General features: G+C 44.1%; 1 protein-coding gene across 1 annotated transcript in view; it reads right to left on the bottom strand.

The window, feature by feature from the left end:
- Positions 1-17,438, bottom strand: part of LOC119490451 (inactive dipeptidyl peptidase 10) — a 51,367-nt gene that overhangs the window by 17,110 nt on the left and 16,819 nt on the right. Inside the window, 9 exon segments of the mRNA XM_037773847.1 lie at positions 24-121; positions 1,156-1,310; positions 1,424-1,544; positions 2,009-2,090; positions 2,675-2,727; positions 10,655-10,726; positions 12,204-12,298; positions 12,473-12,568; positions 13,959-14,073. Coding sequence (XP_037629775.1) covers positions 24-121; positions 1,156-1,310; positions 1,424-1,544; positions 2,009-2,090; positions 2,675-2,727; positions 10,655-10,726; positions 12,204-12,298; positions 12,473-12,568; positions 13,959-14,073 — 887 coding nt within the window.

Raw genomic sequence — 17,438 nt, forward strand, 5'->3', positions numbered from 1 at the left:
TTACATTCACACAGAGGTACTACCTGGCCCTGATGGAGTCAGGGGGCATCATCTCCAGAGTGTGAGCTGGACCATAGAGATTCACCACAAATAGACTGACTGATGGGATACTTGAGCCAGCCTGTGAGCACAACAAAAAGAAAACAAAGATAAAAACTCATCAAAATGTGAACGCACAGATGGCAAATACTTTTAGCCACACTAGCGGCAATGGCAATGCCGGCCTGTCGTTCCACCGCTTTGATTCAGAATGTATAGTCTCGGTACCCAGAGGATGAATCCTAATGACTTTGGTGCTCCCCTGACTCTACCCCTAGCTCCACTAGCAGGTCAACACTTTCACTGATTGAGTAATATTACTCAACATCTACTGGATGTAGAAGATTTTGTCATTTGACATTCATGATGCCCAGAGGACGAATCATAGTGATCCCCGACTTTTATTCTAACGCCACCATGAGGTTGACTTGTAGGTTTGAGTGAAATGTCTCAACTATTGGATGGATGACATTTAGTACAAACGTCACCCATTGGTTTGTGGACTACGGTTTTGATGCCTCAAGTTTAAAAACTTGAAGTTTAATAAATTGAAGGTAATAACGGGCAATGGTGGCCTACAGGTTAGAGAAGCGAGCTTGAGACCGGAAGGTCGCCGATTGAATCCCCCGGACCAGCAGGAGAAATCTGGGTGGAGAAAGTGAAAAGCAGCGCTTGCCCCTCCCTCGTTACCACCACTGAGGTACCCTTGAGTCCAGTGGAGCTGCTCAGTGGCCAGCAGATCAGACTGTGGTTGTACTGGGCAGCTTCCAGGTGTGAATGTGTAACTGTGTGAATGTGATCAGGGCGTTCCTGAAAAAGAGAGCATTGCTCTCAGTGAACCTCCCCCTAAATAAATAAAGGTAAAAAAAAAAATCGAATGAGAAGTAGACTCATTTTCTCATAGACTTCTATACAATCAGACTTCTTTTTGCAACCAGAGGAGTTGCCTCCTGCTGGATATTAGAAAGAATGCCAGTTTAAATCACTTCCGCATTGGTTTCAATTTTCAGACTTGGAGGTTGCCGCCTGATTACACCTGCTAAACTGCAGAATGTACCGCCTCACAGAGCCGCTAGCGTGACTGTAGACTTTAGTCTTGTTTTAATCCATGTTTACCTTGGGGTAGGGGAAGACCATATTAGAGGGGTAGAGACCACCTAAGAAGTGAGGTATTTCCATCACAGGTGTGGCAGAGTTGTTGATGGTGAGGTATGCCAGCCGGGCTCCGTCCATAGACCACCAGTGGGCAACATATGTCAGGAGCACTTCCTCTGTTTTAAAAGACAGTGTATATCAGACTCAAAGCATACACCTGCTGTTCATGATTATTGTTGTTAGCTTGGTTTTGCAGATTTCTCACTCTAAGTCCTGGAACACAGCCTACCTTCATAAGTCCAGTCAGAGAGCCCATTCACCACATTCTGCTCCAGGTCGGTGGTTGTGAGACGCAGGGCTTTGCTGGTCACACTCGGCTTGTAGTAGATATCTCCGTCAAACACATAGGCCTGGCACGGGCGGCACAGACAGATAGCCCCAATCCATTATCAAAGACAGTACGGTTGAAGGCTTCATCACCGGCTGCTTGAATTGAGCGTCGGTCGGACGCCGTCCAAGAGTGAATGAATCATCGGCCAGCACACGCGCACACACAAGTGAGAGCCAATACATCTTCACTCGCCAGTTAATATGCTGCAGACGTGGCAGCAAAAGCCAATTACATTACAGGGAAGGTAGATGAATTATATTATGAGTGTAAAACAACCCCATTATAGAATCTCCATGTCTGCAATAACCTGTAAGATGGAGTTCATCTCATAATGACAGAGACATGATACCATTGATGTTATGATAATTACGTTATTATTATAGATTGTAAAGTTAGGAAAATCTCCTTGTATTGACAGGTGTAGCTGATTCAGATGACGCAGACAACACATTGATCAGGTAAATGTGTAAGCATGTGGCTTACCAGCTGGCTCCCCTGAGGCCCCCAGGAAGCGTATTGGAGCACTGCCTTCTCCCTCTCCGGAGGGTTAAGCTCCAGCAGATCCCTGGAACACACACACACACTCAGACATAAGCCCTCCCTTAGGGACGAGTGTCCCGTTTAAAGCCCTCTGAGGTCCATCCATGCCCTGGCCTTGAGCTTGAGAGAGACACTGCACTGTGAGGACAAGATGCAGAGAGGGAAAACAAAACAGAGAATGGAGTTCATGCAAGAGTGCAACATTTGGTTTTCCATGTTCCTAGCTGCACTTCTTTTCTTCCTAGGACAGGCAAACATTTTCCTCCAAGGCATACTCAGGCAATGGTCATTACTGCAGGTCCTCCTGAAATCCTTTTTCACAACCATCCCCCAGAAGCTCCAGGGATCATCCACCGAGTTTTCCCACTGACATAATGCTGAATATGAAACTCAGGCAGTGAAATCTGAAGTACAGTACAAACCGTGAGTTGGGATATGGAACCTTGAAGGAACACGACGAATGAATGCATGTCTGACAGAAACATGAGGCTCGGATTCGATGAGACAACACTCTGGGTGGGAAGGTTTTTTTCAATCCGCGGGTCTGCTTGCATTGGTGACGCTCATGCCCAGTGCAGCCCATGCATTAGCATTCATGATTCCACCTACCCATTAGCCACATTGTAGATAGCATAGGAGGCTGTGAAGGACTGAGAGAACACCTGAAAGAGGTAGAGGATATCATGCACACAGGTGTGCCGCACATAGATGACAACACACACAGATTTGAGTGCTCACACATGCACATGTATAAAGAAAGTTAAAAGCAAATGAAACAAAGGTTGTGAAGGACACTGCTGAGGCCCACCTTACAATTAACTATAAGCAACAGGAAGCTGTGTTTGCATTTGTAGCCGAGTTAATGATTCCACTTGCCATTACTAACTCTGTCTTCATATTTTTAAATGTATGTACACTGAATTTAATTTATTATTTGTCATCTGTTTCAATATCATGTTATTTACTTTATTATTTTATTATTATTCTATTGTTATAATGGAGGTTGCCATGGAGACCTTTGTGTGTATGTAGCATGAGCGCCCTCTACTGCACCCCTGCAGACTTGACAGGTGCGCCCTACATCTTGTCAACAGTCTGTATATGCCGTCTCTGTGGTAGGTTGACTTTCAATTAGCTCCGTAAATATAGAGATCATAAGCCTCGTTTTTATGGTAAAAGTGTGTTTTCTGTAACTGATATGTCGAGCTAAGCGTCCAAGTACTAGAGAAAATGCTGAAGGTTGATATTAGTTGCCTCTTTGATTGCGTGGAGTAGTTTGTTGAACACGCCACGTTGTCGGTGACTTTGCTAGCTCAGTCTGAGCTGTAGCTGGCTAATCAACAGCAACTTCAACTGATTGATTTTGTTTTAGCATCTTTGAGAAGCTTTGTCGCTGTGAGACTGACTGTGGGAGATCTAACGTCATCTCTGTATTAGCAGAATAAACGGCGTGTTGGAGCCAAAAGTGAAGGTGTGTGTATATCATTAATAACACTACTACTACACATTCTTTAATGTCTTCACAGCAAACCATTGCATCAAGTGGCTTCTTGCTTTTTTAAAAGGGCAGTAACATTATGCTATAAAATTAGAAATGGAAATGTTCAATGAACGCTAAATTATTTAATTAATAATAACAATGTAATGTTATTCTTTCACCTAAAAAATCAATAGTAGCAAAGTATTGTTTGTGTGGTTATTTTCAATAGACAGTATTTTAATATTGCTTTGATTGTCATTGAGCCAAATTCAGCTGATACTTTACACTTCATTTATTGGAGTCATTAAACCATTCATTATAATTATTGTGATAACTTCTGAATAACTGAAATTTGGATCACGGGGACCCTTAAAGGGGAACGACCCCCATCTTCAAAATTCATACATGTTATTCCTATGGTCTAAGACAGTACCAATTATTAGTAATCAAACATACAACTATCTCCCAGAGTGCTAAAACTCAAATTTGTGATGATGTGACAATGTGTCAAGCTAACACTATTAAATTCTCATCAGGTTAATGTCATAGGCCCTGTTCACACCTGGTATTAACATGCGTCCTCAGTGATTGGATCACAAGTGGACAGCTTTAAGTACGTCTGTTCACACCTGGTGATGTGATCTCACTTCCCCACCCCATATGCAAATAATCACGTAGTAAACACACGGCTAATACAGCAGCCGTTGTGACGTAATATTACATGAATGTCAGTAGTAATATCCTACATATTCGTAAATTCTGGTACATTGTATTAACATCAAAATAAATGGTTATTGTACCGGTGGTCCCCGGGGACCTCCGTGCCGCCGGCACTGCTGCTTTTGCCAGACAACAGCCTGTCGGGGTACAGCGCTCCAGAGAGCCGGGATGACAGACAACAGCCTGTAGGGGTACAGTGCTCCAGAGAGCCGGGATGACAGAGAACAGCCTGTAGGGGTACAGCGCTCCAGAGAGGCGGGATGACAGAGAACAGGTGGGCGGGTGTCAGCTCCGCGCAAAGCAGCTGAACAAAAACAGCGACACATCTCCGACAGTATGATGACAATGCACTTCGCAATGCTGTCCACTTGTGATCTTGTTTCCAGTTTGAAAGCTGGGAGCAGCAGACCACGGAGGAAAGTGGTCGTCCAATCAGGTGGGGAGAGCCTTGTGTCTTGTGACAGCCCACCAAGCGTCCAATGCTGGGAAGCGGTGTGTCTCCTCGCGATAAAAAAAGCTCCTGTGGACACGTACCATGTCCGGGGAGGGTGGTCCAGTGCCAACGGGCCTGGCCAGCCATTCGGAACCTTTAACCATGAGTGCGGTGTGGTAGCCTCGCCCTGGCCGCCAGCGGTGCGCCTTGGGATACCCAACTCTCCTTCCTCCTTTGGAGGGAGAACGGGGGTTTGACAGCTGATTGGCAAATAATCAGTTTGTGTCAGAAGGGGGCGGAATGACTGTGAATTGGATTGGATAGAAATTTAGGATAACAAAGTGACTTTTTCTTATCAAATTTGTTTACATATTCTTTGAACCTTTAGCTCGCGACTCAGAAACAGGTCGCTAGCTACTGATCGCTTGTGAGCGACGTGTTGGACACCCCCACTCTAAAGCATCCCCTGCTTTATGGTCTATGTGACTCTAAATAGGACCATCATTTACTAAATGAACATCATGCTGTATTGAAGAAGACTTGAAACTAGTGATTGAGACCATAAACTCATGTTTACAATGTTTACTGAGGAAATAAATCAAGAGAGAAGTAGGATCATTTTCTCACAGACTTCTATACAATCAGACTTATTTTTGCAACCAGAGGAGTCGCCCCCTGCTGGCGATTAGAAAGAATGTAAGTTTAAGGCACTTCTGCATTGGCTTTTCAGACCTGGCGGTTGCTCCAGACTTTGTTCTTGATGACATCACAAGGTTGAGACTTACTTCTCTGGTTTCTGGCTTTGAGAGAGAGTAGCTTATGCTCACAAATATTGATTGAACTTTCCTAGGCCATGGAAATAACAAATGGAATTCTTAATTAGGGTGGTGTTCCCCTTTAAGACTGAGTAAAAGAGACAACGTTAAAGCCATGACAAATGAAAGGAAAGAACAGACACTAAGACGGACATTCTTATTAAACAGCATCGTTACAGCTAATATCCTTCCCACTGAGATCTATTGTGGCTGGCAACCCTGTCGCAACTCTGACACTTGCATCAGCAGCACGATGAATAATTAAATTAACACGCTGAAGAAGACTAAAGGACCAGATTCAATGACTGTGTGCATGTATATGTGTGTGTGTTAACTGCAATTGATCACAGCATTACCTGATGAATTCCCAGTAATGTATTGATTTGTTTTTTCTCATGCAAAGGGTTGGAAGAGGGCTATTTGCCCACTGGCTTCTGAAAGCCTGACCCTTGAAAATCAGTCCCTAAAGAAATTAAATGTCACATCCTCTATATAGCACAGTTAGAGGTGAAATTGGATTTTTCATCTGTGTTGTTTGTCTGGTAGAAAATGCATTGATGGAGTGATGTAGGGGTGAAAGGATAAAGGAGGGGAAATAAATTCTAAGGCTATCTAAATGAAATTGAAATCTGACTGCGATGAAAAGTCTGAGCATGAGGGGGCAACAGGGTGAACAGTACAGGGGAACAGCTGTTACAGTTTACAACAGAAAATAATTTGTCCAACACTAGAGGAAAAAGGGAGGGTGGGAGATATACCCCCTTCACATCGAGGACTCAACCAAGGGTGAACCACCGCTGACCGACTCGGCTTCGCAACCCAGGTCAAAAGGTGGGTCGAACCAGGGCCGGACCAGAATCAGTTTCAATGACAACGGCACGCATCTACCGGGACAGGACAAATCTATTTGGTTGCAAATGGGGGTGCACAGTCATGACGCAACTGTCACAGGTCGCCGTAGCTCAAACAAGTTTTTTTTTAGATACATTGGAGGACGATTTGAACAACACGGATATGTGACAAGATTTTGAAGTGCGGGAGCTCCTGGCTGTCCGTGGTGGGGAAGAAATTAAGCGGCAGATGACCGAGGACGCCGTAACGTTACATATTATATTTACGCCATATCATTCCCAAAACAGGCATCATTCTGTGACATTTTACATTTTTACAAACATTGACCATAACCTGTAACCAATAATCATATTCAGGGGCGCGGGGGGGCTGGAGCCAATCCCAGCGGACATTGGGCGAAGGCGGGGTACACCCTTGACAGATCGCCAGACTATCGGACACATAGAGACAGACAACCAGTCACACTCACATTCACACCTATGGGACATTTAAAGTCAACAATGAACCTAACCTGCATGTCTTTGGACTGTGGGAGGAAACCTGAGCACCCGGAGAAAACCCACGCTGACACGGGGAGAACACGCTAACTCCACACAGAAGGACCCCAAGTCGGGTTTGAACCTGCGACCCTCTTGCTGTGAGGCGTGCAGCCCCCACTACCATCCCTCTCTCTGTAATCCTACAGACGTGTAAACCCATTTCCAACACCTGAGCTAATTGGTAAGAATTGCTCCCGGGTTGTGACCCAGGTCATATCTGAATTGTCATGTCCAGTTATTGTCATAACCCGTGTTGAAAAGCTTGGTTTGAACTGACTAAAGGATTAAACATGGGTCAGATAACCCTGGTCCGACCCCGGTTATAGGCGTGAAAGAGGTGTTAGAGAGAAAGAAACAAAGGCAGGAAGGGAGGAAAGGATGCAGAGAGGGCCGAGGCACAGCCAGAGTTGACAGGCGCTCAACACACATACAAGGACTGATGTTGGGTTAGAGGCAAAATCACTCTTCGAGACCGAGGGGGGCCAGCATCGCCACGAGCACCGCGTTCGATCAGCTGTTGGTGATTTGTAAAAGGAACCCAGAGACTCTGCTCCTCATTTCACATCATGGAGCCGGTGGCAGAGGCTGTACGTTATTGTGTGTTTGTGCATGCCAGAGTGATAAACAGACAGAGACGGTGAGAGCATCTGTCTTGGAGAGGCAGAGTGAATTCTAATGTGGCTGCCAGTAACATATCATAAATCCTCCAGATTGCTCTGCTCCTCAACACCCCTCCTCCATTTACTACCCACCCCCTCCCCAATGCCTGTCGCCAAAACGACGGTGGGGGGCATAAAACACAGATTAAACACACACAAGATAGCTTGAGATAGCGTGACAAAAGAAACTATAGAGATTACAACACCCTTCTACATGAGCACAGATATTGGGATATACTGCAATATAGATAGCCAATAATAGCATCCTTCCTTCTCAACATTGTTCCTGCCTCACAAGCATTTCTTAGCAGCCCCACTATGCGCTGCCTTTGATACCAGCACCCATCAGCGTTTGCTGCAGAGCGCAGACACGACTCCGTTGGCATCTTATTTGTCCCTAAACTGCACTGTCTTGGCAGGTACTGGTCCGTTTGCCTCCGCTCATCAATCCCAGAAACCTCCTCTAAACTATCTCGCCATCACTCTTTAAAAAAAATAGATGTGGGCTTCTCTTTCTCTGTGTGCACATTTAAGTCAAACAGGCTTTGAGGAAAGACATTTTCTTGTATACAGAAAATCTGGCTTCTCTTGTTCCTATGTAGCCAAATCTCCAATTCACTTCTATGTCTACTCTCTTATCAAAATCCATTTATTTTCACCCACCGGGCACAAAGCCCTCCCTAAAGCCTCCAGAGCTAACACAGAATCCAGAGAAGCCTTTTAACTTTACCCACAACCATTTCTCTCCACTGCAGCTTTCTCCTTTTAGCATTTCTGTCAGTCTTTGATAACCATTCTGATTGATTTCAACTGGGCAGTGCATCTGAGGGCAACTGGTGCATATCCCATTTTTTCTGCCCAACTCCCCTCCATCACAATTGGCTTCCCCCACACCGCTCTCTCTGTTTTTCTCTCTCTCGGCAGCATGCCGCTCCTCTTTCGAACAGCAAAGCTGGTGCCTGGCGCAAACTGCTTCAGTCAGCACAAATCCCCCCAGAGATAGACGGGGGAGAAAAAAAAGTGAGTGAGAGTGAGGAAGACGGAGCGGGAGAGAGAAGGAGGGAGCTGGAAAGAGGACGATGGAGGAATGGCCCCCGTGCACAGGCCAAACATGCTCGCACATTTCTAAATATACAAATGATTCCAGGTGGCACTGCCTCTGATTTCTTCTAGTGTGAATACACACTGAGCATACAGATGAGAGTAGACAATTCCTGCTGACATCAAAGAAAGTATGCTAATGGCATCAATCTAAAGCAGCCTGCAGATTGGACAAAGATCTGAGCCCTTTCTCTACAGAGACTCAACGTATATGTTAACCACTCAATAATGCAGTTAGAATAGATGCACTGTGTTTGCGACGAATGCTGTAACACAGCAACAGGCTCATTCATCCCTCCCCACACACATACAGAAAATAAGATACGCAGTGATTAGAGCAAAAGCAGATCTCTAAAGGAAACCCAGAGAGATAGAAGCGACTGAACGAATGAGAGTGCGAGAGAGCAGCAAAATCTGCTTTCGCTTTTTAATGAAAATGTGGGGAAAATGTGCTGAGGGCTTTAATTTCCTCCTAATTCTGTTTTCTTCCGTCGCTGATTACTTGCGTATTACGCAACTGGCCTGCCCTTTGAGGAAAGATTCAACTATTTATTAATGGTGCGGGTATTTACAGAGCTGCTGGAACGAGGTGATGTTAAAGTAAAGGGAGCAAGAAAAGATCTGTTTTGTGCCAACGCTTATCTGAAACCACCTGCGATTGTGATTCTCGTCAGCCTCCTCATTAAAATTCCCGACCGAACTAGCAGGGCGATTTCATTACTGCGGCTCCAACTTTACCCCTCCATCTCCTTGATCTCCCCTTCCCCCATCCTCCCCTCCGCTATCACACGGATCACTCACTCTGAGCTTTCCTCAACCCCCTGCACTTTCCGCCATCAGCCGGCTTAAATATTCAACTCCCCCTTATGTTATCCCAGCCACGAGGCGGGCCGTGTTACAGAGCTGAAGACTGCTGCAGTAGCAGAATCAACACACACACCCCTTCTCCTCAACCTCCCCCTTCATGTTTCCGCTCCTTGTCTCTGTTGTTTCTTTGGGGCTCTGATTAGGATGCAAGTCGGCGTTGTTTTGCAGCCAGCCAGTAACGCCGTGTCCTTGATATTAGCACAGGTGTGGATTCGAGTCACATGACTTGGACTCGAGTCAGATTTGAGTCACAAATTTGATAACTTTAGGGTGCTTTCACATCAGGGACACGGGCCCGGATCCGAGTACACTTGACCCCAAAGTCCAGTTTGTTTGATTAGTGTGAATGCTCCGTACCGTACTCGGGCACGGTTCCTAGATCCATACTCGAGTCACTAGAACAGCTGATCTCAACATAAACAAATACACATGGATGATAAGTGAAGTGAAGTGTGCTCAGGTACGGAATAACTTTTACTAATGTGAAAGCTGAGCGGTGGGGGAGTGTGGAGGGGGGCAATCATACTTGGGCACGGCACAAATCAATCGTACCTAATATGAAAATGCCTTTAGATTTGACTTGACAAAAGACTTGCAACTCGACTTGGACTTTAACACCAGTGACTCGTGACTTCACTTGGACTCGAGTCTTTTAACTTGAAAATACTTCTCCCAAGCCCATGTTATTTAAAAAGTGTGCCACAGATCAATTCATGATTTCCCTTCATTTCTTGAATCAACTAACGGTAACGATATTCATACCCAGCAAATCGACACTTAATCCCTCAGATCCACTGTGTTTGAACCAATCCAACAGCATTCAATCAAGTTGGAGGAGAGAACCATGAAGAACTAAGTTACGTTACTGAGCGCTAGTTGGAAAAAATTATACCAAAGATGATTTTGTTTGTGTACAAAAACGACACGGTGGTCAACAAAAAACAAATTGCAGTATGCAAAACGTGCAGGTCAAAAATTAGATTACATTTGATGAAGAGAGCATTATGACTTGTTTATGACTCCAAACTCAAAGTCTTGACTTGGTACTTGAGTGTAAAGACAAGCTTGACGGTGCTTTTTCTGGAATAAATCTGAGTCAACTTGGCATTCAGAGAAAACTTACCGGTCGAATGTTGTACACCAAGAGGACAAACATCTTGTCTGCAGACACTTGGAATTTAGTAGTGCTCAGGTCCTGTGGGAAAATTAGACAACGTATCATCAGAAACTTCCATTCGTTGATATAAGGTGTTACACTATTTGGCTAAAACATATAGGCTATCAGTGAGCTGATCCCATAAAGGTCCACTAGGACTCTCAGGTCATCAGAGGGCTCCTGGTTCTGCTCAGAGTTCCTGGCTTCCAGCCCATGGAGCGGTGTCTTTTAGGGGGTCACACATCAGCAATAGGTTTGACAATATTAGCGCCATGTTTTCCATTGTCGTCCGTCCCAAAACTGAACTGCACTTGCCTACCAAACATCGCATTAAAATGATGATTTTTGTCCTGGTATCCATAGCGGGTTTTGGCTTTACACCTTCAGCACTAATAGCAGAGTTGAGAGCTATTTTCCTTCTTCCATTCATGTGAATGAGCACCATACCGAGGCTGGACGGAGGTTAAAGGAAAACTAGTGTGCCTGCTCTATGGGCCCCATGGAAGCGGAAGATCGCCGGAAGATGTGAGTAATTTTATACTCTATAACGGGTCCCCGCCCCGACGCTGTATCCAGTTCTCCTCATACATCGGTACCTTCATGAGGCAAATGGTTTGTGACAATGAGAAGCCAAACCAAACATTGATTAACTGTATTGCCATCACCAATATCTATGTGGAGCTTGTAAAGTAAATCATAAATGTGCCCAAAATGCATATTAAACGGGTAGATTCCTATAAAATGAATGTTTAAAGCCGCAAAGCATTCTCAAAGAGATACATTCCCAAATATTGTAGGTTACATTATAGATGAATCTGTAGGGATACATTTATATGGTAAATGAAAATTTAGCATCAATGAATAAATAGAAACCTCCATAAGAAATAGAAATATGATCTACTCGTCCCTCTCCTGCGCATCCGTCTCATGAAATAGATGTGTTCTTCAGGTCTAAAAAGTCTTGCCTAAAAAAGGTTTGAATTACTTCCTGTGAATTCTAATGTCAAAGTTTGACACTATAAGTAGCTAAAACTGTCTCAGCCATTCATTTATTTAAGGAAACATCTTGGTATTCATACAGGAATATATATTTTTTCTGGAATTAGCAACAGCAGCAGAGATATCAAACCATATCACAACACCGAGGAGAGACTTGTTCTCAACCTGACAACACAACCCTGCTTAAAGCTCCTCGGCGCTGACCCATATAAGGCTGTCAGTGTCGCGCAGAGGCGGTGTTCAAAATGATGCCCTTGCTTGGAAAATTCTCTTTGAAGCCACATGTGGAGGGCTCACAGAGCAGCCAGACTTCTTGGGCTAAATGAGCTGATACTGTCACTCTGCCATATCTTTTTTTGTCTCATCTGTTGGATGTGATACAGTGGGACTCTACAGCTTCTCTCCCTCAATCTGGAAGCTCTATTGGCCGGTCAATTTGTCCAGCTGTCCGTGGATGTGAGCCAATCAATACTGAAATATGTCCCCTGTCCTCAAAAGCTGTGTTGCTGCAACTCACCAGGGAGCTGTTGTCCACCAGAGTCGAGGTGAGGTTGCTGTTGAGGCTGAAGGACAGGATGTGTCCTTCTCTGGTGCGCAGAGCCACTTCGTTTTCTGACAAGGTTAAGACAGTTCAGGGAAGAGGATCCTGTGTTATTAGAGTGATCCACAGAGGCAGAGACAGCTGCCAGGGCTGCAGTTTCAGGTGAGATCATTAAAGTGGTGTTAAACTGACATGAGCACTTTGTCAGTCGGGAGTAATTTGCGAGTCTGAACAGGGGTCCTTACCGTTCAACCATGCCACACAGGGGTCATGAACTTTGAACTCTTCACTCTCCAGATCCTCCATAGTGAGATGGGAGCGGAGTAACAAGTGAGATTCATCTTCAGAGGCAAAGAGACAAGAGTTAAAGTATGTCATGTTTGCAGTAAAGCAAAGTCTGAGCATGTTGGAGCCTGGCCTATATTTCTTCTTTGGATTCATTTATTTGCAACATTTGTAAAATGCTGGTCCACAGTATGCCATCCTTTAAAGCAAAAGTTTGGCATTTTGGGAAATGCCTTCAATCGCTTTCTGGCAGAGAATACAACTCTCATATTTGTACATTAAATATTAGGCTATTGCCAGTTAGCTTAGCTTAGCATAAAGACTGGAAGCAGAGGGAAACAGCTAGCCTGGCTCGCCTAGCAGCACCTCTAAAGCGCACTAATTAACATGTTATATGTCGTTTGTTTAATCACTGTATAAAACAAATCAAATGTGGAATTGTTGTTTTTACACCATGGTTTTCACACAGATGATGATGTGATGATTTGAGAGCTTTAGTACGGAAGCCCTAAACGGACATGATTCAAACATTTTTTTGAATACTGTTATCTCCAGAATCACGAGTTAATTATGTCGTTAACTCGAAAAAACAAGCTTTGTTATTCAGTGGATTCCTTAGGTTTTCTAATTTAATATGATACCTGTATCTTCACTCCAGCTTTAAAACTGAGCCGCTACAACCTAAAAATCGCAAGTTGCGTTAATGCGTTAAAGAAATCTCCCTTCAAGGTACATTTTGCACACAAAAATTGCAATTAATTTGCGATTAATCACGATTAACTATGGACAATCATGCGATAAATCGCGATTAAATATTTGAATTGATTGACAGCCTTAATATGTACCCTTGTTAACACCTTATTTTGAAAACCGGACGTAGTCGCATGTGTATCCTTTCGCCAACTTCACCAAACCCATTACTGTCAGCCATGGATGTATAAATCTGTACATCCATGCTGTCAGCTCGATCTGGGCTCTTTGAATGCATTTACCGTCAGCTGATTTGACCCATTATTATTTATTATATAGTAATGAAAGAAAACAACCTTTTCTTTTCTTGTAATAATGACTTAATTATCTTGTTATCGAGATAGCAAAGCTCCTTTTCTCGAGTTAACAACATAAGTTACTCGTGATCTAGAGATAATGGCACTAAAAAAATAAGCTTGATTCATGTCCGTTTAGGGTTTCCGTACTTTAGAGGTGTTGCTTGAAGGATTTTGTTACTTTTGGACGGAGCCAGGATAGCTGTTTCCCCCGTTTTCAAGTCTTTGTGCTAAGCTAAGCTAACCGGCTGCTGGCTATAGCTTCATGTACAACCTACAGACATAAGAGTGGTATCGATCTAACTCGCATTTCCCAAAATATCAAACTCTTCCTTTCATTCCCCATTTTAAGACTCCTCTGTGCTTTGCTGCTTTTACTCTTCCAAACAGCTCTTCTTACCGGGCGTGAGGAGGATGACAGAGAGAATGACCAGAGACATAACAGCCAGGATCACCACCATGGCAATTCCTATGCCCTTCCAGTTCCGCGGGGGACCATCTGAACTCCCCAGGTCCTGATATGAAAAGAACACACACAAACACAGTGATGAATGCCAGCGCAGCCGAGTGGGAGGACATTAGTGCTGCTTCATTTCCACGCTCTCGCAGACATTTCTCCCCGACAGGCACATCAGTACACTGAGCCTAAGGGGAGACTGAGACCAGTCTCACAGAGGCCTCGCTGAATTACACTCATTTTCCGTATGAGAACTGAATAAAATTGTTGCATATGAGAGATTAGACTTTGATTGCGGCAGCAATTTTGGCCACACCATAATTTTTCTTTATCTCCGCCTCATTTCACCTGTTACATGACTGATGGGCCATGTGGTTTTGCTAAAAAAGAGGGGGGTTGGTGGAAGTTATAATGAAACGTGTGTTGCCTGAGTGCTTTTTATAGAAAAAAGCTGCTCCCTATTTCATCTGCTTTGCTGGATCAGGATTTATTCAACAGCACTGGATGAAGTTGTTAACGAGGCAATAAAACTGAGGAGAAGTAGATGGGACTGTATAAATTATAGCCTACACAAAGCTTCAGTTACCAAGAGAGCAAAAAGTTTATTCAAGTCCGTGTATAGCCTCCATATGCAATCAGTGGGAACTGATGGAATGAGCCGGCATCAGTATCAGTTACAATTAAACACGATTGCATGTCGTTCCCAAGCTGAGCTCCGCTCCCTCATAATGAGAAGCTGGCACTGCTGGAGCTACATGACTACTGGAGTGTGTGAGAGTTCAATCACAGAGCAGCTATAAAATTCAGCCTTTATATGGCTTCCCACCCCTTAACCCTCACAGCTTCGCCTGGCCCAATCACCTTCCTCCGGGCCTTAGCGAGGCGGGCAGCGGAAGGAGGGCACCTTGGCTCGCTGGTCAACAGATTGCTGCTCCTCCGCGCTCCCTGGGTGACACCAGCTGTCCCTGACTCTCTTCTATTAGCCACACCTGGCACTTCCTCTCCACAAACATACACTAATTTACCAGTGGGCTACCTCCACTTCTGAGAAGACAAGCCAATGTGGAAGTGTCATTTCTTTATACTAGCCAGCAGGGGGCGACTCCTCTGGCTGCAAAAAGAAGTCCGATATATGCATAGAAGTCTATGAGAAAATGAAAATGAGCCTACTTCTCACTTGATTTATTACCTCAGTAAACATTGTAAACATGAGTTTATGGTCTCAATCGCTAGTTTCAAGTCTTCTTCAATACAGCATGATGTTCATTTAGTAAATTATGGTCCCATTTAGAGTCATAGAGACGATAAAGCAGGGGATGCTTTAGGGCGTAGTTACGTTGTGATTGACAGGTCTCTACCACGGCGTTGTCTGGTCTGGGCGTTGTCCGTGTTTTCTTCTTACAACTTTAACACTTTCACAATGTGTGTTCAGTTCATAAAAGTTAAAGCGGCAGTAGGCAGAATATTTTTGACATCATTGGGCAAAAATTCCATAATAGCCTTTCAGCATATTGTAATTCAAGTGTTCTGAGAGAAAACTAGACTTCCGCTCCTCCTCATGGCTCTGTTTTCAGACTTTAGAACATCTAGCCTGTGATGGGAGACTTTGACCAATCACAGGTCAATTCAGAGAGAGAGCGTTCCTATTGGCTGTTCATTCAACGGAGGCAGCTGTCAATCACTTGCAAACTCTGATCAACCGGTCACACTAGGCAGTGCTGATCAAATGGGAGGGGGCACATCTGTAGATTCTGGGTTTTTTCACATTAAACTCGGTGAAATCATAGATGAGTTGGACCAGAGCACACTCTGTGATTGTTGGAAAGTGTAATGATGACGGTTAAGGTCAGGTTTACTTTGTTTCTGTCTAATTTGAATGAAGTGTTTTACGATGCTCCGCTACATACAGCTGAGGGGGGGTCAATCGTACTCGGGCAGCTCGGCGGAGGTCTGCGCTCTCCGAGTGCCATTCTAGTTCATATTCTGTTACTGTAATGCCTATTTCTCATGTAAAATGTTTCAGAAACATCTTGTAGTGTACTGTTTAGCTGTAAAATGAAAAAGTGTACTCTGGCTGGTGGGCGGTGCTTGGTATTTCCTCAACTGATCTCAAAATGGCGGCCAGGTCACAAACCTCATTTTACAGCTAAACAGTACACTACAAGATGTTTCTGAAACATTTTAGCCGAGAAATAGGCATTACAGTAACAGAATATTGATTCATATTTGATCAGCGCTGCCTAGTTTGACCGTTTGATCGGAGTTGGTGAGTGATTGACAGCTGCTCAGTAGTGATGTGTCGGTCGCGAACGAGCCGGCTCTTTTAAGTGAACGATGGGAGCCGGCTCTTTTGAGTGAACGATGGGAGCCGGCTCCCGTCCGAGAGGCGTTTTTTTCTTTTTTCTTTAATTAATTCAAGGCAGAATGATAGGACGATCTACTCCACGCCACGGGCACTCCATGCACTCACTGTGACTGAATGTTGTGTTAATGATGTCCGTGCGACCAATCAGGTGATGACAGACAAGGATCATACCATCAAGCAGGGAGGGGCGGGGGTCTACAGGTACAGAGCAGGAGGGAGAGGAGGAGAGGAGTGCGGTGCGCTAATAGCAGACAAGATGAGAGACAGTCGGAAATGAAGCAGCATGTAAAATGATGGTATTCTGGAAATGATAAGGTTTAGTATAATTATATTGAATAATTTAAGTGATATGTGCAAACATACTAATCATAGGTCAAAACTGAGCTAAATTTGTCTGAATTATAAAAGGCAGAAGTGGTAAAATAAAGAGCCGTTTGGGATCGGAAAGAGCCGGTTCTTCTTGGTGAGCTGAGTCTATGAAATGTTGCAGATGTCGTTAGGAGCACCGGAGGACACAGGAGTACTTTTTTCAGATTACCTGTCTCATGCACTACCGTCAGGATATAGTGGCGGTTTTATAAAAATAACTTTTTTAAATCATATTTGCTCGAATTCTACCTACTGCTGCTTTAATTTTAACATTTTGGTTGCCTAAAAATGTTTTATTCAGCATTTGGTTGTACTTAACTGCACTCTCATGTCACTTCCAAAAAAACAATATGGCGACGGCAAATATGCCGAACTTGAGGCTTCAAAACAGCAGTCCAAAAACCAATGTGTGACGTCACGGTGACTACATCAACTTCTTATATACAGTCTATGTTCTTTACCATCTTTTCCTGACCATCTGAATTAAAGCCGCTGGCACATACTGTACTAAAGTGCTGAAAACTGAGAATGCACTTGAGTCAAAATGTCTCAAAAACCCATTTCAGAAAAGTGAAACACGGGGAATTCTGCAGGAACTGAAGAGTAAAGGTTAGTGCAGTTGAACCACAACCAGAGAGGTTTCTCAATTTTCTTTATGCCTCTGTATGCCATTTAAAATAAAAAATCCT

This window comes from Sebastes umbrosus, chromosome 6 (genome assembly GCF_015220745.1).
Source record: "Sebastes umbrosus isolate fSebUmb1 chromosome 6, fSebUmb1.pri, whole genome shotgun sequence".
In the NCBI taxonomy this organism is placed as follows: Eukaryota; Metazoa; Chordata; class Actinopteri; order Perciformes; family Sebastidae; genus Sebastes; species Sebastes umbrosus.